This window comes from Monodon monoceros, unplaced genomic scaffold (assembly GCF_005190385.1).
Source record: "Monodon monoceros isolate NGI ecotype Baffin Bay Population unplaced genomic scaffold, NGI_Narwhal_1 Super_Scaffold_3, whole genome shotgun sequence".
NCBI lineage: Eukaryota > Metazoa > Chordata > Mammalia > Artiodactyla > Monodontidae > Monodon > Monodon monoceros.
Genome location: NW_021703780.1, coordinates 292,360 through 318,512, shown reverse-complemented (window position 1 = coordinate 318,512; position 26,153 = coordinate 292,360). Strand labels below are relative to the sequence as shown.

Here is a 26,153-nt window from a genome sequence, read left to right as displayed (position 1 = left end):
GACTTGATACTAAAGAATGGCAGTGTAGAACTATTACAGAGGAAACTATTGTATACAAGTGACTACAATAGAATTAAATACTACATTCCAGGGAACAGAAACAAAATCTCACTAAATGGTTATACAGTTTTTGAAAAGGAAATCATAGACAAGCACCAAGTAACATTTGAAAGGATTAGTTAAAAGATTACCAAAAACTGAACAGAGGCAAGGTTTAAAGAGATGAAGTACTCAGACCATTATTTATGGATACAAAAGATCTGGTATTACAACAAAACAGTGCACAGCATGGTTTGGTCTGGTGACTTATGCCTAGTTAGCTTGTTCTATATGTTCTTAAATATACTTCGCATTGATCTGGATTGGGACTTCTACCCAATATATTCCTAAGTAAAGAGTAAGGCCCAACAGTACCCAGCAAAGAGTATGAGAAAAATACTGGCTGAAACAGTTGGTGAAAATGAACAGCACTGTTTGAATGATCTCTGTACCTGCTATATGACCTTGGTAAAATTTTTAATACCTCTAAGCCTATTTCCTCATCAGTTAAATAAGGATAAACATCATCCGTACTTTTTCAGGGTTTTGTATTTTAAAAGTTGCCAGATGTTTTTAGCACAATGCCTAGCACATCAGAGGTACTTCATAATAATTCATTACATTTCGTTCCATCCACAACCATTGTTGATGAACTGCTGAATCTGAAATGGATTAGTATCCATACTGTGCCACCCAAAGTGCTTCTGTCAAGATCACCAATGATGCATTTTTGGTTCTCAATTTACCCGATTGCTCCCTCTTTGAAACACTATCTTCACTTGGCCTCACATTCCCACTCTTCTCATCTCTGTCCTCTTAACTTCCTGGCTGTTCTTTTCCAGTCTCTGGCTGGATCCTTCCCATCTTTCCATCCTCGAAATATTGGCATGCCCAGGGCTCTGTCTTCAGCCATTTTCTCTTCTCCATCTACACTTACTCCCTGGGGGAGTTCATTTAGTTCCACGGCTTCAAATCTCATCTCTATACTGGCCACTCCCAACTCCTACTCAATAAACTCTAGTTCCAGTCTTCTACCCAAACTGCCGAATCATATATCCAATTGTGTACCTGACACTGAGACTTGGTTGTCTTAATACTGTGCTCCTCAGGGCAGTAGGTCCATGAACTATTTGTTACCCGTTCACAAGGAGACAAGAGCTTGAGCTGGAATGGAAATTAATGCTCTGCTTCCTTCATTGACAAAGTCTTAAGAAAAATGTAAGCTGAACTAAACAATATGCTAAGTTGACATAGATGATTTTTTTTTTTTTTGGCCATGCCAAGCTGCTTGCAGGATCTCAGTTCCCTGACTAGGGATTGAACCCGGGCCACAGCAGTGAAGGCCCAGAATCCTAACCACTAGGCCACCAGGGGACTCCCAACATAGAGGATTTATGTTTGGTGTAGGCTCCTTATCGAATTGGTCACAGACCAAAGCCAGGCTAGGTGAGCATCACTTGCCTACCAGACATTTGAGACTCAACATGTCCAAAAGCACACACTTGATTTCCTCCACAAAATCTGCTACTCCCAAAGCCACACTGGCTCTCCTGCTTTTCCTCAAATATTCCAGGCATGCTCCTCCTCAGGGCCTTTGCACTGCCTATTCCTCTCTGCCTGGGACGCTCTTCCGCAAGGTATTTGCACGGCCAACTCTCACTTCCTTCAGGTTTTTGCTCAACTGTCACCTTCTCCATGAGGCCTAATCACGTTACTTAAAATACAAACCCTATGCCCCTTACCCTGATTTACATTTTTCCCTGAGGTAACTTAATTACTTCCAAATTACCTCCTAAATGCCAAATCCAAAAGATACACTTTAGTCTAAATGAGGACCATCCAAGAGACCTTCTCGCAACTGTGCCAATTTTTCTTTCAGCATCAGACAGTCTGAAGGGACAAAAGAATCACACCTCCCGTTTCCTGGTGTAAAAGTAGAACAGTCTGAGCACCATATTCTTTCATTTACTCTTGACTCAAAATTTTCCTGAAACAGAAACCACAGACCCCAGTTCATAATAAAGGATTTTAAAAGAATGAGAGACTATATATACAAGTGTTTTTAGAATATAAGCCCTGAGATAGTCATCACATTACAATAAAATTTTGGTTCAGCCTTCACTTATTCTATCCCTGGTCCTAAGAGAACTTCCATCTATGTCAGTTTGCTAAAGAAGGGCATAGAAATGTATTGTAATATCAAAAAAATTTTGTTTGTAATGATTCTAAGGAGTATTGACATGTAACTTCTAGAAGAGAATGTTTGGGGAAATGTAATTTTTAAAAATGACTGGTTATAGAAAACTGCTTAATTAAAACTACAGCCTATATTTGTCATGGGAGGTTGATCTGACCCACCAACTTTGGTAATAAATTAACACACCATGACATCACCGTAGCAGTGCTTCCCTTCTTATAAAAGGATCAAGCAGATCTTATAATTAGGAACATAACTACAGGCGCATGTCTCCTTTTACTATGCACTTACAAAGACAGGAAAGTTAATGTAAGAGTAACTGAAAAACAGTGCCAAGTCACATGCGATTTACAAAATAGGCTGTGCTTTTTAAATTGCTTCCCTTTTTCTTTTGCAAGCCACGTCCTATAGGTAAAATTTGGGTAAGTTCGTTGCATGGGTATGACATAACTCAACTATGTATCTTTTTCCCCACCACCAAACCTATGCTTCCTCCTCCATTTCCTGTTTTCATAAATAGCATTCCCACTTAACCAGACAAAGCAGACGCTGGAGAATGCCAAGGCCCCTGATTCACAGAAACCTCCACTGAGATACTGACTCTGCCACTTATTAGCTGACTGGTTTTGCACAAAGTATTTCAGCTCGAACCTCAGCTTAGTTTCTTAGGAGCCACACACTCCTCATGATTATTTGGGAAGTGTTTCAAGAAGTAGAGAGTGGTTGCAGTATCAAATGCTACAGACTTGGGAGACAGATATGGTTCAGACCTCAGCACTGCCACTTACTCAACACATGGGAGCCTCTGTTTCCTCCTCACTGCCATGAGGGGGAAGGTCTCTAAGTCACGGGCTAGACGAGGAAACATTCATTTCCGCAAGTAAAGTTATTCTAATTCTTTCAAAAGAGTCAGATAGAGACAAAAAGTGACCATGATTAGAGAAAAAGGGTAAAGAGAAAGAGAAAGAAAACAGGGCTTCCCTGGTGGCGCAATTGTTAGGAATCTGCCTGCCACTGCAGGGGACACGGGTTCCAGCCTTTGTCTGGGAAGATCCCACATGCCCTGGAGCAACTAAGCCTGTGCAGCACAACTACTGAGCCTGTGCTCTAGAGCCCATAAGCCACAAGTACTGAGCCCACGAGCCTCAACTACTGAAGCCCGCGCACCTAGAGCCCGTGCTCCACAACGAGAGAAGCCACCACAATGAAAAGCCTGCGCACTGCAATGAAGAGCAGCCCCCACTCGCCGCAACTAGAGAAAGCCCGCGCGCAGCAACGAAGACCCAACGCAGCCAAAAAAAAAAAAAAAGAGAGAGAAAACAATCTTGTTACATTATACTGATTAGAGGGCTGAGGAGGTAGCTTGACAGCCCCAAGAGCTAGGATGATACATGTGTCAAACAGAGATTGTAAACATCAGTTTTATAAATTTCACCCTTCACACCTTTGATTCTTCCAAATAGTAGTGTACTAGACAGTGATAGTCACAATGGGCAATTTTCAGTTATAGTTTATTTACTATTATTATCATTATTTTGGATACCAGCCAATTGTCAGGGTTTAGTCTTGATTTCCTGAATACTGTCAAAATGGAGTGCCAAAATTTTATCTCTATTAAAAATAATCAATATGACATAAATCAGTACTTTTAAAACAGCAAAATAAAAATAAGGACATTTGCTTAAGGATACTTAAATTTTGATTTAAAATAACCACAGCCCATGTAATGGAGAAGGAAAAATGATATTCATTTCTAAGAACAAAAAACATTGCAATCCCATAATACTTACCGACATGTGAAGGCCAAACAGTTATATGGGGATGGGAATGATACCAGCCCACAACTCTCATGGGGCGACCAGTTAGTTCAGCCAACCTGTGTGTCTGTCAAGGTATTTTCAACTTGTGGGAACACAATTTGTGATGCTAATAAAGGCTCAGAAAGCAACCTGAAGTTTAAAATAAACCTAGCACAATTTAGTGTCAACAAAAGAATGAAAAAAGGTCAATGCCCAGAATTTCCCAGACTTCCCTTCTAAAGCCAAAAGTATTTCTTTTTTTTAAATAGAATCCATTTGGTTTCCATTATTGTATATAGTTATATGCTCTTAATCCAATTTAGCTAATATTTGATCACTCAAATACTTATCACTGTGCTATCTGAAAAGAAGCTTCTAAATCTTTGGATGTCACATTATTAACTTGAGTAATCTTCTGTCTTCTAGCCCAACCTACCCTCATTCCTGAAAAAGTACAAAATTTTAAAAATTCATTTCATTTCTCTCTGGCAGGCTGCCAGTGTCAACAATAGCAAGTAGGGTGGTTTCAGAGACCAAATGAACAAAGACCCCCAGTTTAGTCTCCCCATTTGTCTAGAAATATCCCCCAAAAGAACATTTTCTCCTTTGTTCTGGAAATAAAAATTTACCGTAACCGTCTGAGGCTCTGACTTGAGATAAGAGCTCGGCTGGAGATAAGAAGCTGTCCCCTTCTGTTGCTACTCACTGTAAAGTGCTGGTTCATTTTCCTGTGAATTACTTGCATTGAAGCCCAATAGTCCTATCTGTATAGCTAAGTGTAAGAATACTTTTTAGGGACTTCCCTGGCAGTTCAGTGGTTAGGACTCCACACTTCCACGGCAGGAGGCACAGGTTCCATCCCTGGTTGGGGAACTAAGACCCTATATGCTGCGTGGCACAGCCAACAACAACAACAAAAACTTTTTAAATATATATTTTTTTAATTTCAAATGCCAAGAGAAGTTACTTAACTTCCCTAAGCCCATTTCTTCAGCTAAGGCGAGGGAAAGGACCACCCGAAAGGATGGAAGGTAACTCTGCCCAGCACTCAAGCAGGACAGGGACTGGGGGCTGTCCCCACTGGCCAGAATGCAAATCTAGTAATTTCAGGCGGCCTTGGGCAGGAGGCTCAGAAGGCTCTCGCCTCAGCAGTGTGGGGAAAAAATGACTCCTACACTGAAAGCTCCTCCAGTCCCACGCAGCAAATCTTCAAACAAGTATCAATAGGATCTAACTGTCCCTGGTAACCTAACAGCATCCCAGAACAAAGCTAAAAAAATATGTCTAGGAATACAAAGATATCCAGCCCCCAGGGGAAAATCATAATGCTGGCATCCAATCTAAAATTACCAGGTGTGCAGAGAATTGGGAAAATCCAACCTATAGTGAGGAGACAGAGAACAGATTCATGGCTCCCATGGTTTGAGGTGTGCAGGGTGAGGGTGACTATCCAGGGGAAGCTTGAGGCAGATCTTTACGGTAATGGAACAGTTCTGCACCTTGACTGCTGTGGTGGTTTTTTATATATATATCTCTACACATATGACAAAATGGCATAGAACTACACACATTAATGTCAATTTCCTGGTTTCCATATTGAACCATAAGTTATGTAACATGTAACCTTTGGGGGAAACTGTGTAAAGGTACAGGGACCTTCCCATACTATTTTTGTAACTTTCCATGAATCTATAATTATTTCAAACTAAAGAGTTTAAGAAAAGATGCAAAAGGTACACATCATAAGAGGAGATTGATATATATGATTATATAAAAGTGCAACAAGAACAATTTGATTGGGAAAAAACACACACATACCGTGAAAAAGCTGATAAAAATCACTATCCTTATCACAAAAGGCTAGCTTTCTTAACATAAACTATAAATTATTAAGAAAAATATTTCCAAATCAATAGAAAAACGGGCAAAGGAAATAACCATATAATTCAGAGAAAAATACAAATGACTCCTAAAAATTAAAAGCTGATCAAATTTACTCACAAGAAAAATGCTAATTAAAATTGCAAGAAAGAAGATACAATTTTTTGCCAATCAGGTTGGCAACAACCAAAAACTTTGATTTACCAGGGCCTCGCAGCACAAAAGCAAAACTTTGATAACATACAATGTTTAGAAGGGTGTGGGGAAACAGATACTCTTGCACATGGCTAGAGGGTAAACTGGTCAAACTGCTACAGGCGCAAGTCCATATAACCTTTGCCCCGGCAATTTCACATCTAGGAATTGATTCTACAGATACACGCACACATTTGTGAAATGCAACGTCCAAGGTTATTTGCTGCAGCACTGTCGGTAAAAGACTGCAAATAACCTAAACATCTGCATGAGGGCAGCACAGCCATCCAGGACGGTATTATGTAGTCATAAGAATGAGACACCTCTATATAGTAATGTGGACAAATCTCTAGATACACTGTTAGGTAATGTCATATGTATTAAATACTTTTTAAAAAAGAAAATATTCTTATATGTTTCCGTATGCACAGAATTCATCCATAAGGACACATGAAAACCTGATACCCCTGGTTATGTCCAGGGAGGGATGGTGGGGGATTTGGGGCACAGAGGCTAGAGAGAAATACTTACTTTGTATATTTTTTTGTACCTTTTAAAGTTTGTACCATGCATGTTTTCTACTTTTAAAAGTTACTTTTTAATTGACTACGAGATTAACTTAATCTGAAAGAATGATAAATTACTAAAACCGCTGATGCAAGTTTAATTTGTTACAGTTGAGGTATGGAGTCCAGATCATAGGAAGCAAATGTCCCAACTGATCGCTCTTTGGTTATATTTAACATGGAATATTGCATTCAGTTCTCAGCACTGCATTTTTTTGAGAGGCAGCCTCAGAAGAGAATCTCCAAAGGAGAGAGACCAAGATAGTGAAAGGCCTAGAAGCTAAATGATATTACAAAAACTGTGGGGGCGGGGGGATGGGATAGACGGGGCAGAGGGGAGTGGAGAGGAAGGAGACAGGGACTCCCCAGAGAGTTCACTGTCATAGTATTGGACCCTGGGATCTTTTGGCATTTAAGAGCAGAAATGTTAGAAATGTCCAGTTCTTCCAATAAAAGCCACTCAAAAAGAGAAATGGAGAGAAATGCGCATTAACCAAGCAACTGGATCTAAGGGGTAAATATGAAAACCGGGAAACAGTCACTAGGAAGAAAAGCTGTGAAATCTGCTTAAGCAGCAAACGGAGGAACCTGGAAGCCTCAAAGCACATAAAAGCTTCTCATCGACCAGTAAGGATATCTCTGCCTCTGTCGAGGCTGCAGACAGCTGCTCTGGAGAAATTTCCACTCGATCCTTCCTCTTATCAGAACGCCGCAAGATGATGACAGAATGAATGTGAACAATTCTGACGGCGTCAACCTAAAGGAAAATCCACAGAAACGTTTACTTCTGTCTCTCTCGAATAACATCTCTCCCTGCAATTACGGGACTGCATCGTATTACATTATCAGGTTAAAGTTTCCATCTTAGAAAACAGGCATTTTTTCTCATGAATAACAGAACGTTTCAAATAAAAGACATCCGACCTCAGTATATACATTTCAAAACAAAAATATAAAGGCTAATGTTTAGATCAAGGGAGGACTTTTGCAATGATCAACTAACAATCATTTGATTTCCAACTATGTGCAGGAATACAAGTCAGAGTGCTGACAATCCAAGTGTTCAAAATGCTAACATGTGGTTGCACAGCAAGAATCATACACGAAACTACACTAAAATAACGCAGTAAATAAATGCTGCAGGAGCCCAGAGGAAAGGAGTCTCTTAGATTGGAAAAAAGTCTTTACAGAAAAGGCAGACGAGTGTTATCTATTTCCTGATTGTCGTGTGTGTGTGTGTGTGTGTGTGTGTGTGTGCACACGCACACATAGATAGAATTTCTGTAGATGCCAAATAGACGTGAATGACATGTTTGGGAGACAAATTGGCCGACTCATTTAGGTAGTACAGAACTTGAGGTGGAATGGCAGACAGTAAGGCTAAGAAAGAAGGTTAGAGTGAAAATATGCAAGGTCTCAAATGCCAAGCCACGATCTGCAGGATGACCTAGAAGGAAGGACATTATTTCAGAGAGCTTGACCATGAAGCACTGGACTAAGTGTATGTCAGAGATGGAAGAAACAGACTTGAGATTCATTAAGAAGCAAGGATCCACGAGATTTGGTAGCTTATGGACCATGGGTGATACAGGACAGGAAACTGTCAAGGATGACTCTGAAGTTTCAGGGTTGAAACTAGGTAGAACAGAGGAGGCAGATCTAAGTTTAGAAAGGATCAAGAAGGAAGAAAGATGAGGGTGTTTTCAGATGAGCTGAACTGAGATGAGAGGATGTAAATAAAGGCAAGGAATAGTGTGGGGAGGGGGAGCAGAGGTCCAGGGTGAATCCAGGGGGATACCCATGGTATAGGATGGGGTACAATAAGAGGAGCCAGGAAGGAAGACAGCAGTCAAAACCAGAACAATGAAATTGTTCAAGAGTTTCAGGAGAAAAGGTGGGTATGGCATTGCCAGACGTTGCCCGGACAAGGGTGAAATCTGAGACAAGATTTTGAAGTAACCTATAGACCTACACTGTGCAACATAGCAGCCATGAGGCACGTGTGGCTACTGAGCTTCAAATGTGGTTCCCTTTCATGCCTTTTTTCACCTCATGAACTCTTTCATAGACTTTAAATTCCTTGCTCATCCTATAAAGAATGAATCATTCTACCCTCACATACAACTTTTCTTATAATACACACACGTGTCTGGCAGGCACAGAGTATACAATAAGGAAAATCAAAAGCAGACAGAAAGACACTTTACCTTCCAAGGAGCAACAAGACAAAGAGCTGACTTTTGAACAGAAACAATCAAAGCATAAAGAGAATGGGTGACATGTCAGAGTGCAAAAAGAAAAGATCTGCCAACCAAGAACTCTATGAAGAGTTCTTTGAATGAGAACATATCCCTCAAAAATGAAAGTAAAATAAAGACGTTTTCACATGCAAAAAATTGAGAGATCATTATCAGCACAGAAAATACTAAAAAGAGAAAGGAAAATCCCAGATATGAAAGAAGGAATGAAGAACACTGTAAAGGGTAAAATATGTGAGTAAATACAAATGTAATGCTAACTGTACAAAACAGTAATAACAATGTCATGTGGGGGGACTTCCCTAGTGGTCCAGTGGTTAAGAATCTGCCTTCCAGTGCAGGGGAAGCAGGTTCGATCTCTGGTTGGGAAACTAAGATCCCACGTGCCGCAGGGCAACTAAGCCCGCGCACCACAACTACTGACCCCGTGTGCCACAACTAGACAGCCAGCATGCCGAAATGAAGAACTCATGTGACGCAACTAAGGCCCGATGCAGCCAAAAATAAATAAATAAAAAGTCACTCTGCCCTTTAAAAAAGAAAACAAAAACAAAAAAAAACCCCCAAAAAACAATGTCATGTGGGGCTTAAAATATCCAAATAATTAAAATGCATGAAAACAATAATCCAAAAGGTGGGAGGATGCAAATGAAATTTAAATGTTCTAAAGTTCTAGTACTATCAGTGAAATGGTAAAAATAGTAATTTGTATTAGACTAACAAATTAAGAATGCATATTGTAATATGTAGGATAACGACTAAAAGGAGAGTAAAAAATGTTATAACTGATTAATGGAGGATCAAAGGAGAGTAATAAAATATACTGATGAGTCCAAAAGAAGTCAAGAAAGGAGAAAAAAACAAAACAGAGAAGTGGGTCAAATAGAAAGCAAAAATATGACAGCTATAACATATATATGTATATGTGTGGGGGGCATATACATATATAATTACATTAAATGTAATTGGACTAAATAGTCCAATTGAAAAGGTTATCAGATTGGATTTTTTAAACTATATGCTGCTAATAAGAGACACACTTGAAAATATTAGTACACAGAAAGGCTAAAAATAAAAGGATGGAAAAAGATATGGCATGCCAACATTAATTAGAAGATAAGGTTGCTGAACTCATGAAGTTTAATATCTAATTTGCAGGTACAAATTGACATAGAATTCAAGATGAGGACATGGACTCTTGAAAAATAAAATTACATCATTAAGACTGGGAATGTACTTTAGTAGGAGTTGATGCCCAGCATGAATTTTCTCTTTCTCAGAGAAAGTTTCAGTGCCTAAGAGGAATGCATAAAAGAAGTTCAGGATAGGGTGGTGAGACGAGCCCAGGAACAGATCATAAACAAAATGAAACAAGCATAAATAAAAGTCACAAAGGACTGATGGATGTCCCTGAAAGTCACAGGTAGCTGAAGGGTTTGAGGAACAGACTGGTATGGTCATAGTCACACTAGAAGTAAGATATTACAGCTGAGCTAGATTGGTCCCTACGCTTTTCCAGTCTTGGAATTAAGGTACTAAAGCCCAGTTCCTTTGGCTCTTCTGCCTTGGTACAGATCAAAGGTCAGCAAACTATGGCCTGCTTGGCCTCCCTCAGGTCAAATCTGGCCATGTTCATTCATTTATGTTCCAGTAGCTGCTGTTGCACTACACTGGCAGAGCCGAGGAACTGCAGTAGAAACTGTATGGCCCGCGAAGCTAAACATTTACCATCTTGCCCTTTACAGAAAGTCTGTGCCCCCTGGCATGGCCCTCCATGGATCACAGGCAGGTAACACTAATTTCCTCCTGTAGGGGATGTATGTTAATCATACAACATGTATTTATCAAGTATGTATTATATGTGAGGCACTACATGAGGGCCTGAGTATACAAAGATAAACAGGATACAGTAGTCCCATCCAGGAAGACAGACAGGTAAACAACTCTAAGACAACATATATGCACTGCAATAGATATGCTCAAGGAGCTAGCCTACAGGTCAGGACAGGTTCCTTCAAGGAGGCAGGTGGCACCTGGGCTGAACTGCAAGGAATAAGGAGTTAGCCAAGCAGACTCATGTTCTCAAAAGGTCACATCCTAAGTAGTCAGAAGAAAAGACTAGAGGTGAGACAGACTCACGGCAAGGAGACCAGTGGAGAGGCTGATGCAGTATTCCATAAAGGAAGTGATAAGGACCTCAACTAGGGTAGCAATTGTTGGGATGGTGCATTGGAAACAAACGGGAAAGCAATCTACATTAATGGTTCTGAATGGCAGGCAGTGGTTCCCAAACTTGGCTGCACATTAGAATCACCTGGGGAGCTTTGTAAACTCCTGCCACACAGGTCTCACCAAATACCAACTGAGTCAGTATCAGGATTTTGTAAAGATTACTGGGTGATTCCAAGGTGCAGCCAGGTATGGGAACTACTATGGCAGGAGGAATGCTGGAGGAGAGGGTTTGAGGAAGAGGAAAGGTTCAGTTTTGAACACGTTAGTTTAAGATACCTGTGTCTGGATAAACGTGGATGTCCAGAAGGCAGTGGAGTATGAAGTTCTGGAGCTTTGGGATAACTCATACTAACCATCACCTACTGGCCATTAACAACAAGTCAGAATGGCCAATGTCATGCGTCAGGCACTTGGAAAGTGCTTTTCGTGTATTAATTTAATTAACTCTCCCCATGACCCAGTGAGGTTGGTACTATTGTTATGCCCATTCTACAGATGAGTGTTTTACACACATTACCCAGATCCAACTCTCCCAACAATTCTATGAAACTGGTGGCTGTCATTATCCCTGTTTTGCAGATAAAGAAAGCAAAGCTCACAGATGTTAAGTAACATGTCCTAAGTCACACAAGTATCAGAGAAAGTATTTGAAGACAGACCTGTCTAACCTCAATGTCTGCTGCAGGTAAAGCCATAGGGGAGGTAAGGCTGGCCAGGAAGACATTCTGGGAAGAGGAGGAGGTGAAGGCAGAAACTTGGAGAATCCCAATATTTGATGCATAGGCAGAGGAGGAAGATTCCATAAAGGATGAGAGAGAGAGGGGAGGAATGCTAGACACAGCAAAAACAAAACAAATAAAACACCCTGTGAGAGTTCAGAGTTCTGAGGACAAAGATTAAGTAAGATAAGCACCAAGGAATAATCCACTGATGGAGCAATGAGGAGGTGGCTGGAGAGGTAGAACTGCAAACTACAGGGTGGTTGCTTTCACTGGAGAAGGTAAATAAGGAATGATTGCAGCCTATTCTTTTAAGAGGTCTGACTATTAAAGGAAGGATACAAGAGCAGTTAACTACAGGAAGATGCAGGATTGAGAAGTTATTTTTCTTTCCTTTCTGAAAATGAGAGTAATTTAAGCACAGTTGTATCTTAAGGGAAAAAAGCCAGATGACAGGAATAGGTTGAAGACTCAGAAGAGAGACAAGATATTTGATAAGCAAGGTCTTTGAAGAAGCTGCAGCTCTGGATGGGAAGTGGACTTCTTTCCTTGATTACTCTGGAGAGTAATTTTTTGTAATTATTGCAGGGTAATAATTAGATGGAGTTGTTGCCTGATAGCTTTTATCACCGCCATTGTCTGCTTGGTAGGAGAAGAGGACATAATTTATTTTTATTGTATTTTACAAAACCATTGGTCTGCAACAGGTTGGGAAAAAATTAACTGGTCCTACACCACAATTAGGTTGAGAAGCATTATACTCGACCATAAAAGCTCGAGCATGCCAGAAAAGGCAGGGCAGGGGGACTTCCCTGGTGGTCCAGTGGTTAAGACTCTGCACTCCCAATGCAGGGGGCCCGGGTTCGATCCCTGGTCAGGGAACTAGGTCCCACATGCCAAAACTAAAGATCCCACACGCAGCAACGAAGATCATGCGTGCCACAACTAAGACCCGTGCAGCCAAATAAATACACATTAAAGAAATAAAAAGGAAAGAAAAGGCAGGGCGGGAGTGCAGACAGGTTGCCTGTAAGCAGAGAGGGGTTGCCTGAGTAGATACTGGGACTTGGGATAAAAAGATAACAATGATGTGAACCAGATCTCAAGGATGTGAACCAGCAAGGTCTCAAGGAAGATGGGAGAAGGGCCAGAAACCCCGCAGAGGACAGCAAGGAGGAGAGCTGACAGTGGTTACTCATCCTGATCAAGTAGTAATAATTTGCTAGAAAGAATAGAAAATTAGGTCTCATTCCTACTGAGTAGATTCTTCATCTGCTTTTCCTAGAGAGAACACCCCACCCAGCCAAACGTGGGTCTGCATGAACTGGGTTAACCCTGGCTGAGATCATCAAACAGAATACAGAAATCCCTCCCCAAGTGCAAGTTTTCATCATGCAAAATTATAGCTATAGCACACGTACCTTTTCAGCAACTGTGCGCATATCAGTTCCAGTATATGTAAATTTGGGGTCACTCCTTTTGGGGATAAATTAGAAAAAAAGGGAACTGAGGTTTGGAATATAAAAAGGTATTAAAGCAAAGTAACAGGAATAGCAGTTTTTGCAATGAAACAGCAGAGACAAAGGAAGAGGAGGGAAAGTAAACTGAGGCTAGAGCTGTGCTCATATGTCTGTTAGAAGGACTCTGAGACATATGCTTAAGTGGCGAGTGCATAGTTTTCATGGGCAAAGCTAAAGTCCTATAATCCTGGGTATTAAGGAGGTGAGTTTGACAAGGAGAAACTGCTGTGCTCTGACGTTTAAATAAAGGTAGACCAAAGCTTTCACCGCCTCAAGCATTCAAGCCGCTGTGGATCTCTGAGATCACTGTAGGGTCCACCAGGGGGAGGCAGAAAGCCATTGACAATTTAGATAGAGAAATGGATTAATAGGGGGAAATGTCTCCTCATATGCACATTATCTGCCACAGAGAGCTTTCACAGGTTCACTTATGATCTTGGCTCCCCCAAACATATTTTTCACATAGGATCATACATATCTCAACTGAAAATCCTCCTACTAGAAAGTAAGGTGGAAAGCAACTTTCAGGGTTGGGGTGGAATTGAAACTGTGTTCTTGAGGGAGCTCCACAGTCATAATGGTAACTTAAAATACAACCTGTACAAAACATTGCGAAAGTTGTGATAATTTTGAGTTAACAATGACAAAGAGATCAAAAGATAGGAGTAAAGAAATATAGTCTTACCTTGGGTCATCATTCAACTAGAGTGGGAAAGAGCAGAAAACATTATTGATCACATTAAGTGTATTAGATGTACATGGATGCAGATAATATGAAAATTAGGTTATGTGTTCCTGTACACCGGCACGAAAGACTGGAGAATTCTTACTTCGGATTGCCAACAAGTAAGCTCTATTTCCTCATCCTCTTTCACCCCTCTGCAATATTTAACGCAGTGGAAACTTGGGATTCTTGGAAACCCTCACCTGTCTTGGGTTATTTGGAACCGAACCCTCAAAATGATTCCTAGAGGGAAGAGCGGAGGCGAGGCTAGGGGCCCTAATCGTGGTCAGCTGCTTCCTGATACACTGATGTCCTCATTATAAAAGATCGTCTTTCTGATCTGACTTGCAGTTTTGGTCAATGGGTTTATAACTCCAGATCTAAAGAAAAGCCACAGACTACAAGAAAAAGTGAGCCTTCCATCCCTCCCCCCCACTCCCCGAGGCTTAGGAGGATCGCTGGTGGCTTGCAGAAGGGTAAAGAAGCCTTAAGCGACGCGAGGAAACGGGGGCCAGGCGACAGGACCATCCAAAGGATACGTCCAAGGATCTGAGTCAGGAGTGCCTGTGGCCTCCGCAGCCCTGGGCGCTGGCAACACCCAACCAGGGGACACGGTGGGACTGCTCAGCAGGGTTCCGGCCGGGCTTACTGGATGACTTACCTCCCCTATGCACAGCCCCATCACCTCCTCCTTCTCTGTGCTCAGAGCGTGGTTGAGACAAACTAGGAAAGCATCCGACTCCAGATGAACCGCCTGCACCGCCTGCACTACCTGCACCGCCATCTTGATCTGGCCCTGCTCACGTCCGCCTCGGGCCCACTCGGGCCTGGCCAACCGGCTGCTCCGGCGCTTGGGTTCCGTGGGGGCGGGGCCTGGGGCGCGGGGCGGGGCGGGCGGGCGCGCGGGGGCGGAGCTTGGGACGCGGGGGCGGGGCCGGCCCGGCGGCACCTGGGAAACGCCCGCGCCGGTTGGGGCAGGCGTGGCCGTCGGGGCAGAGGGCGGTGGCCGGCCGCGGTCTGGACGTCGGGCCGGGCGCGGGGGGCGGCAGGGAGGCGGCGCTCTCGGGTCGCGGGCGGACGTGGTCTGTGAGGAGCGCCCGGACGGCCGGGCCGGCGCCTCCTGAGCGCCGGCGCCCATTTTGCCCGCCCGCCGAGAAGAGCCGTGCGCGGCCTACACGCTCCGGGGACCTCCCTCAGGCGGCATCGCCGCGCGCGCCGGCCTTTCGAGCCCAAGGGACGCTCTTTTGAAATTCGGTCCTGAGTTAAGGTTTTCTTTTATTTTGTTTTGTTTCCAAGTTAGGGGCCCTGAATTTGGGACCACTCTCTTTCCCTGGACCACTTCCGGTGGCCGGCCCGCGCCCCGTAACTTCGGTTCGGTGACCTCGGCCCGGAATGCCCCTCGGCTCGCCCCGGGCTCACGTCCCGATCCCGGCTTGAGTGGCCCGGGGTGGGTGACCTGAAGTTGTAGCCTCGCTGCTCTCGAGGCGGATAATTAGCCCAAGAAACACTATATTCATGTGAGTAACCTCTTGGCAGAAACAGTGTTATACTGTGTCTGAAAAAGTATCACTCCTAAGCTTGGCGGCTGCTACTTTCTCCAAAGGCTTTTAGGTATTTATTTGTTCGATACAGGGAAGGGGAAAGGGGAACTGAAGTTTCTGTTCGAGGTCGGATGTATCGCAGATCGCAGCAGATATGCACAAGTTTCCTCAGCTCGCCTTGTCTCGGTGATATCAGACCTGGTGAAATTATATGTAAAAGTAATTTTCTTTTGAGGTGTGATAAACGTGCAATAGGGGACAGTACACATCTCCCACTCCCGAGGCTAGGAATTACACGCGGATTCTGGGAACGATTCAAAACCAAAGAAAAATCTATGCCGTGCTGCCGCCACGGCCAGTCAGTGCCTCTGTGGGTTTGATCTGCTTCTCTGTTCCATGTGTAGTTGGGAGACAGGCGGACAGGGCAGTACTGGAAAGGGAACATGCCCAGGGTGCTGCTGGAGGAGGTGTTGATGCTTTGCTCTTTTCTCCCAAGTCAGTTCCAACCCCGATCTCCCCACAAATAGGGCCCACGTCCAGTGGAACTATCTGGAACATCCATGCCAGCAACCTCCATTTTTACCTAATGTTTAAGAATCATATTGCACATCCTTCCATGATTAATTTTGATAATGATGAAGCTGGGGCGAAATTTCATGTGTGCAATTACACTGGACCCATCTAATTTTTCTCTTAAGCTTCAATCTTACAGCATATATTGTTTTCAATGGCTATTCGCGGCTAGTATGCCCTGCGCTGATGGTGCAAGTATGGCTGTTGTTATTTTTATGTTTTGTGATGGGACGTCTTGCGTTTATAAGCACTTTTAGGCAGCTTCGAGAAGAAAAACACCTTTTGTCTATGGTTGGTGTTAGTCAATCTCATATCCCACAATGATATTCTCTACCTTTTATAATGCTCATGGCTGCATTTTACAGCTCTAAAGTTTAATTGGAGTAGAAAAAAAACTATTAACATTTATGGCAAGCTTATCATGTGCTAGACACTCTACTAAGCATTTGTATACCTTGTATGTGTAAACTGCCCCAATTGGAATCAGCCTCTGCAACTTCCTAGCTGTGTTACCTCATGCAAGTTAGCTAACTTCTCTGTGCCTTACTTCCCTCATCTTTAAGTGGGGGTAATAATAGTATCCATCTAATGGGTGACTGTGAAGATTAAAAGAGTCAATATATAAACATGTAGGAAGTGCTAGGTAAGTGCTGACAGTTATAATTAATTTGTTCTTTAATTCTCATTTGACATCTTAGAAAACTGGAGTGTAGAGAGTGTAACTTATCCGAGGTCACAGAGCTAGTAAGTGGCAAAATCAGCATTCATACACAGGCTGGGCTGACTCCAGGGCTTGGTAACTTCACCCATTGTAAGTAGATGAGTTTATTAATTGACTTCAAATAAAGTAAGTGTATTCAACTGATTCATGTTTAAAAACTGTTCAAACACCTGGAAATTAAACCAAATTATACTTCTTTTAAAAGACACAAAATGATTCATTCTGTAAATGAAAAATAATGGTTTTACTTGCATTACCTACCTAAGCAAGCCCTTCTGTGTGGTCTATCCTACTTAAGACATAGTTCACAAACTGCCTTATTAAGAAATATTCTGTCTAGGCCAGTGTGGTCCCTGGCCGTGGCATCAAGGTAACCCCCACGGGGACAATCTTTTTTAGTGCATTCATGGGTAATAAAGGTATATAAATACTTCTTTTTTTTTGGCCGTGCCATGCGGCATGCAGGATCTTAGTTCCCCGACCAGGGATCGAACCTGTGCCCCCTGCATTGGGACCACGGAGTCCTAACCACTGGACCACCAGGGAATTCCCTATAAACACTTTTTTGAATCCATTTGAATTTGCAGCTGGTAGTATTCCTTCAGTTGAGTGGAACAGGTTTATGTTCTGTGTTTTGTATTGCACATTGTACCTAAGTTTATCTCGAGGTTTTCAGAGATTCATCTTGGTTCAAGGGGTCCTGAATTTTGTGCACAACTGTCATATGGAGGAGAATGTTCTCTAGTCAAATAAATTTGGGGAATGTTAAAATAAAGTTTCTTTACTGCATAAGTTGCCAGAGGTTTTACTGTACTTATGTTCTTTATGATTCTACAAGATTCCCAAACTTATTTGACCAAGGAAAAAGTTAGGGGCAAGTGTTCCAAGGATCACTTTTAGGGAAACTGTATTCCATTCATACAACCTGCGATTTTGTGGCTTTGATCTTAATCCCTCTCACTGAGCCTTGGCTTTTCTCTGCTGAGGCTCTTGATTCGTGCTCACAGGGCAGCTTCTCAGTCCCTTGATCACTGCAGTTGCCTTTCGCTGGGCCTTCATGCTGTCTCTGGTAGCGCATGCAAGTCCAGGGTTGTGTGCTGGCATTTGTCCCAGGTTCATCCTGCTGATGCCCAGCATGTTGTCCTTCAGGTCACAGCAGCACACCACGCTGCCTTTCTTCTGAGAATATTTTGTAGTGACTCATAGGCCTCTTTGTAGTGATTCTTACTAACTCAGAGCATCCAATTTGTTTGCCCTCTATGCCAGTGGAATTATTTCCTTTTAATGTCGATGTAACCAGTAAAATTTTGCTTTTCATTGAAAACAGATTTAAATGTCAATGTGTCAACGTATTAGTTGTTGCTAGGACCTATCTGTGAAGTTGAGATGGTCCTAAAACCTTTAACATTTGGTTTCTACTTTGAGGGGGGGCACGTGTTTCTTTTGTACTCAAAATTCAGACTTTAATATATTTTATTTTGACATTAGTATTTACTGGGTTTTGTTTTTATCTCTCCTTTCCAAAATCTTGGGGAGGAAGAGAGGCAGAACAATTGTATCTGCTAAATGGAAAAAAATGGCTTTGAACAAAATAATGTATAGCTATATAACAGACCCAGAGGGTCACTCCCTACCCATGCTCATGTGGCCTTTGCCTCCCCTCTCTACTCAGCATACGTATCCATCCACTCACAGGAACACTGTTTGACTAGTATTTGAGGCTTAGGGTGTCCAGTGCTGTATTATTCCTTCTGTTGAGGTGCTTATAACACTGTACTGGGGTGGGGGGGGCGCGGACAGGACTTGTGAAATAAGCAGAGCAAAATGTGAAGCAATTTATAATTAGCAGTCAAATCTGAGTTTTAGTTTAGACATAAATGCTACAGTATTCATAAGAGGCAGGAAGTTTTCATCAAGAAGGCAGGCACCTGCCCTCTGTGGTAATAGTACTGAGATAGGCAGAGAGGCCCGGGGAGGAACATTAGGCGAGTGGAAAGCGAGAGCAAGGATACGGCGCTAGACATGATGAACCTGGTATCGGGGGAAAGTTGGTCTCAAGTACAGTGGTAGTGGTGCTTGCTGGAAATGGTGACAGGTGGGATGCACCAACTGAAGAAGAGGAAGAAGTCCACGATAACTCACAAGTTTTGAGTCCGCAGGATCAGGAGAGGCTGTGTTGCCACTGCGAGAAATCAGGATTTGGTTTAGGAGAAGGTGTTCTGCTTTAGGTGAGTTTGAAATGAGAGAGCGCTGTAAGACAAAAGCTACGATGGGCTCAGAGTCAGGTCCACTCAGGGTGCAATGGGCGAGGCAAGTGTGATGCTCATAAATTATTCACTACAATCAGACCATTTCCTAAGTCTATAGAAGATATTTTCCACTTACCTTTTAGGGAAGGTAAACCAGCAATGTTAAAGAAAAACAACAACAAATCAGACTCAGATTGTTGTTCTTGAAAAGAAGGCTTGGTTCAGCTCAATTAGTTCTTCTTTCTGGCATCATCCTGTGTTCTGGCATCTCGTTTCCTCTTGACAATCTCATTTGAGGGTTTAACAACCTCCCAAGTTGTGCTGCAGTCTCTCTCTTACCTAAAGGCCGCCTAACGGGAATAGGAGGCCTCTGTTTTTTGGAGCAGATCCCCCAATGCCGTGTCTGCACTCTGCCCAACATAGACACCCAGTGAAAGCACGCTGCGACGCTGTAAGCTGGCTCCAAAAGGTTCATTCCTGTAAAATGCAGCTCAAGTTGTTGTGAGGCCCTGAATGAGACCCAGACCTGGGCAGAGGATCCTTATGGGGTCGGAGCTGAGTCTGCGTTATGGAAAGAGTTTGCCCAGAGGTGTGCTTCCTTTACACCTCCCAAAGGGCAGATGGGCTTTTCTGACCTTCTGACTTGGGAAAACAGAATTTAAACCCACGCGTCTATGGAAAAATGGGCTCCTGTGACATCCTGAAGCATTATTAAAGTGAAACAAGGACCCTGTCTCTCAGCTCTGAATCATCACGATCCCCAGGGTCTGTTGCAACGATGCGACCATAAGTATTTTCCCTAAAATGAAAACTCCCTTCTGGAAATGCCTAGCCATTATAAGTAGCCTTTCTAAGCAAACTGATAAATAGGTCGTTTGCCCTTAAAACAAACTTCTAATTTCAATTTAGAAAGCCATGCACATTACATGATTTGACCTTCACAGTCTTACCTTTTAAAATGGAAACTGCTTGGAAGGGGCTTTTACCTGGAGAATATGGCATGCATGTGTCTGTTATACTGCTTTCCTGCCCAAATAAGTGTGCCCTTATGCGCACTCCTGTGCATATTCCGTTGCTCACTGCATTTTGTCAGATGCTGCTTGCTGAATGCAAAGACTGTGAGACCACTGCCCGGCTTCCTGTAGCGCTAGGCCCACATTTCCACGGAACCCCTCACCTAGCAGAATTCTTGAGTGCTTCGCAGTCAGCAGCATCACCCAGGGTTCTGTCTGAGTGTCACTTCAGTGTCTGCCAGGCAGCTTCAGACATCCTCAGTTCTGTTTAGGCTGTGCAGATAGACATAGGTGAGGTTTGCTTCTAGTTGGTGGTTGCTAGTACCAGGTCACCTTGCTCATTGGTGAGTTCATTCCAACCCCAAAAGTCACACCTGTGTCCTGTGCGCGGGTGCTGCAGGCTTAGGTGGAGAAAAGCAGGGCTAGAATTGGAATCCAAAGCCCAGGATGGCAGGAGAGGATGTGGGGGCTCCACCCGATCACCTCTGGGTTCACCAAGAGGGTATCTACCGCGACGAACACCAGCGCACGTGGGTGGCCGTCCTGGAAGAGGTAACTGTTTACATTTTGTTTATTTCTTTCTTGATTTTTGCTTTCAAGCAACTTGGTTTCTAACCAGTCTCAATATCCTGAAGTCTTTGGTTTTATTTTTGATCGTTTCTTTCCATTAGGAGACGAGTTTCCTAAGGGCACGAGTTCAGCAAGTTCAGGTTCCTTTAGGTGACGCAGCCAGGCCAAGTCACCTTCTCACCTCCCAGCTACCTCTCATGTGGCAACTCTACCCCGAGGAGCGCTACATGGATAACAACTCTCGCTTGTGGCAGATCCAGCATCATTTAATGGTACACATGTTGCTTAATAATTTTTCATTGTACTGGGACTCTTATAACAGAGTACTCTATAAACTTTTCTTTTTCTGACAGGTCAGGGGAGTACAGGAGCTGTTGCTTAAGCTTTTGCCTGATGATTAATCTGGTATGTACTTCTTTTTCTCCCCTGTCCCCACCCACCTTCTTCTTTTTCACCCTATTCGATTGTGGTGATTTTAATGATCTTTTTTTTCCAGGTGCTGGGATTCTAGGAAGATATGCCCCTCTGTTCTGTTCAGTATATGGCAATCACGTCATCCACCACTGCAGTGCACCCACCTGTGGGCCTGTGGGGAGGGAGTGGGTTGAAAAACTGCTCAAGAACACAGAAGTTTAGGAAGGGTCATGAAGAACACCGAAAGTGGAACTGCAGAGAAAGGGTTATGCAGGCAGAAAGCAAGTCAACAAAAGCACTTAGTTAGGATACGTAACTTGAAATTGACTCCTTTGGAAATTGCCATAGAACCGTTAATGGACATCATCAGCTGGAACTGGGATCTGATGAATCCCACAAAAGTCAGCACCTGCTACAGAACAGATGCCCTGATCACCAAGGACTTGGTACTGATTTAGAGAGAAGAGAGCAGCTCCTAGCAGCATCAACATCTATTTGTCGCTTATTTGCCCTGCAGCAATTCACCTGCCTTTCCTTCTCCCATCCTGTAAATATCCTAGGTTTTGCTCCAGTGTTTCCCATCCCAGTACTGACCTAACTTGGATCTACTAAGAACTTAGGGGGCTCTGAGGAAAAAAAAAAAAGGGGAGATCATTTGCATTAATGAAATTAGCTACAAAGGCTCCTGGGCCTTTTTCCTTTCTGAAATTGTGTCTTCAAATTTTTAGAAGTTGCTGATCAGAATCGGTGGGCACTTAAATTTATTCTCTGGTTACAAATATTTTAAATAAGTTGGTTTCTGTAAGAACTCCAAAAAACGTTTTAGCTGCTTACCTAGCACCTTTCTCAGGAAGTAATAATAGCACCAAATATTGCTGATTCACTACCTGATAAAGATTATTTCCTGAGTTAAAATACTCATAGCAGTTTGTATACATTAAAAGAAGGGTTTTACTTTTTTAAAAATCTTGGGAATAATAGCTATCATGTGTTGAGTCCTTACTGCCTTCCAGGCACTGTTCTATGCACTTTATATACTGTATCACGTTTAATCCTTCCATCAATGCTTTCAGGTAGGTATGATCTCTATTTTACACACAAGTAATAAGGAAAAAGGCTCAAGGAGTTAAATCATTTATCAAGAGTGGTTCTCTGAGTGACAGAGCCGGGCAGTGGGCCGACTTGTCAGGCTGCAGCGCCGGCTCCTCTAGCCCAACGTTGGTTTACAATAGTCAAGATGAGTTGAAGTCAAGGGGTTTTTTTCCCTATGTAAAGCTATTTATATCTTCCAAGCCAAATGGAATATTATAAAAATACAGTTAATTCATCCTATGAGCAGGAAGAATATTTTTTAGTGTAATTGTTTTCCAGCAATTGTAAGAGCATACTGCTTGTCTCAGAAGAAAATTCCATCGAGGGGCTTTAAAGTCTTTATGTATAAAAGACAAAATAAAAATCATTTTTCTTATTTTAGTTTTCTGGATATGCCGCAGAAGGATCCGTGCCAGAAACAAGCCTGTGAAATACAGAAATGTTTACAAGGTAGTATGTTAAATGCTTTTCTATATTTTTCAACTTTATCTGTGAACTAACCAGAGAACAATTTTTCTTTTTATCAGCAGACTATATTAACTCCTCTCAGAATGTAATATTTCTGTAATTAACTTATCCTAAAGATTTTCCTCACTGTGTCATCAAGGATGGCAGAAAATAAAAAGTGGTATGACCTAAGCTTGGGGTTTACAATCCTGGTTGTACATTCAGAATCACCTGGAGGGCTTCAAACACTTGCCTAGCACAGTTAAATCAGACTCTGGGGGTGGGGTCTGGGCAGGAATCAGTCTAAAAAGCTAACCAGGTGATTTTAATGTGCAGCCAGAGTTGAGAATTACTAAGCTGAGCAAAGTCCTTTTTAAAAAAGACTAGTTTTAAGTGGGTTGGTTAGACTGCAGTGTGGCTGACAACTCACTTTTTAAAAGCAGTCAGGTTAGAAGGGATGGGGGTGAAAATACATTTGGAATTCAGGCAACTAACTCTTGAAGGCAAAAATAAATCAGCTAAAGCATATTTGATGTAAGTGATTTGTCCATTTTGTTTTAAATAAGCCGATAAATTTGACCATATGCTAGAGGATTTTACTTTTTTTTTTTTTTTGCGGTACGCGGGCCTGTCACTGTTGTGACCTCTCCCGTTGCGGAGCACAGGCTCCGGACGCGCAGGCTCAGTAGCCATGGCTCACGAGCCTAGCCGCTCCGCGGCATGTGGGACCTTCCCAGACTGGGGCACGAACCCGTGCCCCCTGCATCGGCAGGCGGACTCTCAACCACTGCGCCACCACGGAAGCCCCGATTTTACTTTTTTAAATCAGCAAATGATTACTAGCAGAACACACAGAAAAGGCTACAGGGCTATCTGAATTTGAAAGCTGACTTTTTGGATAATTTTTTCCCATTACTAAAGTAATAGATAGAGATGGATGCCCATGAAAATATAGAAAGGGAGGATGGAAAAATGTTCAGAGTTCACCCAAAGACTCACCACCAAAGAAAACCCTTGTTTGTATATTTCCTTTGACTTTTAACTTTCATTCTTGGACTTTTCATTTTATGGTGTAAGCAATCTTTTTAAAATCTTTTAATCTGAAATGTTAATGTAGAATAATAATGCCATTTTATTCATCCTTTTCTTCCCTTCCTCCAAATTTAAGAAAAAGGAAGGGGAATTCCCTGGAGGTCCAGGGGTTAGGACTCAGCACTTTCACTGCCGTGGGCCCGGGTTCAAGCCCTGGTCAGGGAACTAAGATCCCGCAAGCCTCGAAGCGTGGCACCCCCGCCAAAAAGAAAAGAATGTTCTTCCCAATTTCTTCTCCCAAATAAATTCTTACCTGATTCTATCTGATTCTTACCTGATTTGAATTAGCAACATACAGCTAAAGGAGAACACAAATCAAGTTAGAACTGGATACACCCCCCTCACTACAATGTGGGTGGATTGAGAGCTAGAAGAGCTACGAGTGAGCGTTAAGTACTCCCTGGATGACAAGCTCAGTTGTAAGGGCTTTAAATAATATTAAGCTTTAATCCTTTCACCCATGAGGTAGATACTACTGTGACCCATTTTTATAGATAGGGAAATCAACACAGAAGCTATGTAACTTGTCTAGGGTCACAGAACTATTAAGGGGCACAGTGATGGTTTGAACCCATTTGGTCTGGGTCCAAACCTGGACTTAGCCACCCAACCATACTCTCTAATCAGAATTGTCTTTCCTATCCCAGGCTAACTCCCATGCACCCCATTTTAGTACTGGGGGACTCATCACCTGCAGTTGACCTAGGACCTTTAGGTCAAGTCCTCGTTGACTTAGGGTCTATGTATAGCAGGGATCTGCAAATGTTTTATGTAAAGGACCAAACAGGAAATATTTTAGGATTTGGAAGTCAGGAGGTCTTTGGTGTGTGTGTGTGTGTGTTTCCAACCTTTTGCAAAACCCATTCTTAGCTCAGCTGTAAAAAAGAGTGGAATTCAACCCTGAGGCTGCAGTTTGCCAACCCCTAATGCGCAGACTTGGTAGGGAAGGTCCAGCAACCACCTTAAACTGAGTGCAAAATAATGTGCATGGTTCCTGCATTTCTCTAATTCACCAAATTAACAAAAGGGGTTAGTGACCAAACACACACACACACACACACACACACACACACAAAAGGTTAAAAACCACTGCCCTGGAAAAAGACATGTAAGGAATCAGCGTTAAAGAAAAGGAAATTATATGTAAAAATACCTTTCCACCACTTTGTACATCATACTTCCTTATTAACCTGTTGATGGGTCTCTAAATGAGAAAGAATTCAGTGGACTTGGGTACATCCTCTTTCCTCCAGGTCTGTAGATACAATAAAGTGAAAAGGACTGGGAAGCTCAGATCTAAACCTCCCTGTGCCCTAGTCCTATGAGATCATGACTAGGGTCTGTCTATCTGTCTTTCAGCCAACAACTACATGGAATCTAAGTGTCAGGCTGTCATCCAAGAACTGCGTAAGTGTTGTGCTCGATATCCCAAGGGAAGATCTCTCGTCTGTTCAGGATTTGAGAAAGAAGAGGAAGAGAAGCTGACGCTGAAGCCCACATGACAGTAAAGTTCTGCTGAGAAGCAAACTGCTGCCCCACATTGCCACCACGCGGGTTTTATCTATCCTCCTGACTCTTTCTTCAGGCCAGGTAGCAGCAAATATCAAATGAAAAAGTCAACTATAAAAGTTAATATGCCATCTATGCAGAACAAATATAAATATATTAAACAAATAAGTAGAATGTGATAAAACTGAGCTGCTAAAATAAACCTTTTAAGTGAAACTTTTTGGTTTGGTATATGTGATATGTTGACTTATTGTTACCGAAGTCAGATTTGGCTGCTTGCCACTCAAAAGCCAATAATGGAGAGGCAAGTGTCAGTGGAAAAGGTGCTTTAATCAGAAAACCTGGCAATCTGGGGAGAAGGTGGGTTTGTGTCCAGAGACCAACCCCAAAGATTCTGCTCAGCCATGACAGTTTTTTTGGTTTTATTAAAAAATTTATTTATTTTTGGCTGCGTTGCGGCGAGCGGGGGCTACTCCTCGTTGCGGTGCGCGGGCTTCTCATTGCGGTGGCTTCTCTTGTTGCGGAGCACGGGCTCTAGGCACGGGGGCTCAGGAGTTGCGGCATGTGGGCTCAGTAGTTGGTGGCTTGCGGGCTCTATAGCACAGGCTCAGCAGTTGTGGCACATGGGCTTAGTTGCTCCGTGGCATGTGGGATCTTCCCCGACCAGGGCTCAAACCTGTGTCCCCTGCATTGGCAGGCAGATTCTTAACCACTGCCCCACCAGGGAAGCCCCACCATGACAGTTTTTAAAGGGAAAAAGGGGGTAAGAATCTCAGTGAATCATCAAGGAAGGAGGTTGGAT

The 26,153-nt window shown here is 42.8% G+C and overlaps 3 protein-coding genes and 1 non-coding gene across 8 annotated transcripts in view; 3 read left to right on the top strand and 1 right to left on the bottom strand.

Annotated features, from left to right (window-relative positions):
- The window catches only part of BRCC3 (BRCA1/BRCA2-containing complex subunit 3), a 73,850-nt gene extending 58,921 nt beyond the window's left edge, over positions 1–14,929 (bottom strand). For 2 of the 3 annotated variants that reach the window (XM_029243433.1, XM_029243436.1), the window contains exons 1-5: positions 14,792–14,929; positions 14,092–14,108; positions 13,308–13,362; positions 7,315–7,434; positions 4,027–4,114 (exon numbers count right to left, since the gene is read on the bottom strand). In XM_029243433.1, coding sequence (XP_029099266.1) covers positions 4,027–4,114; positions 7,315–7,434; positions 13,308–13,362; positions 14,092–14,108; positions 14,792–14,914 — 403 coding nt within the window. In that variant the 5' untranslated portion in view covers positions 14,915–14,929. The remainder of the gene's footprint in view (positions 1–4,026; positions 4,115–7,314; positions 7,435–13,307; positions 13,363–14,091; positions 14,109–14,791) is intronic. The other variant, XM_029243434.1, reaches the window with a different exon arrangement.
- On the top strand, positions 12,696–12,768 carry TRNAG-CCC. Its single transcript has one exon. It is a non-coding gene; the product is annotated as a tRNA-Gly (tRNA).
- A 361-nt stretch (positions 14,930–15,290) lies between the features above and the next one.
- On the top strand, positions 15,291–25,698 carry CMC4 (C-X9-C motif containing 4). Of its 3 annotated transcripts, none has more exons than XM_029241635.1 (3): positions 15,291–15,647; positions 22,686–22,753; positions 25,202–25,698. In XM_029241635.1, the coding sequence occupies exons 2-3, from the start codon at positions 22,696–22,698 to the stop codon at positions 25,342–25,344; spliced, it is 201 nt and encodes a 66-aa protein (XP_029097468.1). In that variant the 5' UTR covers positions 15,291–15,647; positions 22,686–22,695; the 3' UTR covers positions 25,345–25,698. The 3 variants fall into 3 exon arrangements, with proteins under 3 accessions (XP_029097468.1, XP_029097469.1, XP_029097467.1); XM_029241636.1 differs by lacking the exon at positions 15,291–15,647 and adding an exon at positions 21,588–21,758; XM_029241634.1 differs by lacking the exon at positions 15,291–15,647 and having other exon boundaries at positions 22,623–22,753.
- Positions 18,489–22,685, top strand: MTCP1 (mature T cell proliferation 1). The gene is made up of 4 exons (XM_029241633.1): positions 18,489–20,779; positions 20,899–21,069; positions 21,151–21,202; positions 21,294–22,685. The coding sequence occupies exons 1-3, from the start codon at positions 20,675–20,677 to the stop codon at positions 21,196–21,198; spliced, it is 324 nt and encodes a 107-aa protein (XP_029097466.1). The 5' UTR covers positions 18,489–20,674; the 3' UTR covers positions 21,199–21,202; positions 21,294–22,685.
- Positions 25,699–26,153: the final 455 nt, after the last annotated feature.

Coding starts and splice junctions, on each gene's coding strand:
- MTCP1 (XM_029241633.1), top strand. CDS start 20,675: ATGGCAGGAGAGGATGTGGGGGCTCCACCCGATCACCTCTGGGTTCAC. Junction 20,780..20,898: donor GGGTGGCCGTCCTGGAAGAG/GTAACTGTTTAC, acceptor TCTTTCCATTAG/GAGACGAGTTTCCTAAGGGC. Junction 21,070..21,150: donor AGATCCAGCATCATTTAATG/GTACACATGTTG, acceptor TTTTTCTGACAG/GTCAGGGGAGTACAGGAGCT.
- CMC4 (XM_029241634.1), top strand. CDS start 22,645: ATGTATAAAAGACAAAATAAAAATCATTTTTCTTATTTTAGTTTTCTG. Junction 22,754..25,201: donor AATACAGAAATGTTTACAAG/GTAGTATGTTAA, acceptor TCTGTCTTTCAG/CCAACAACTACATGGAATCT.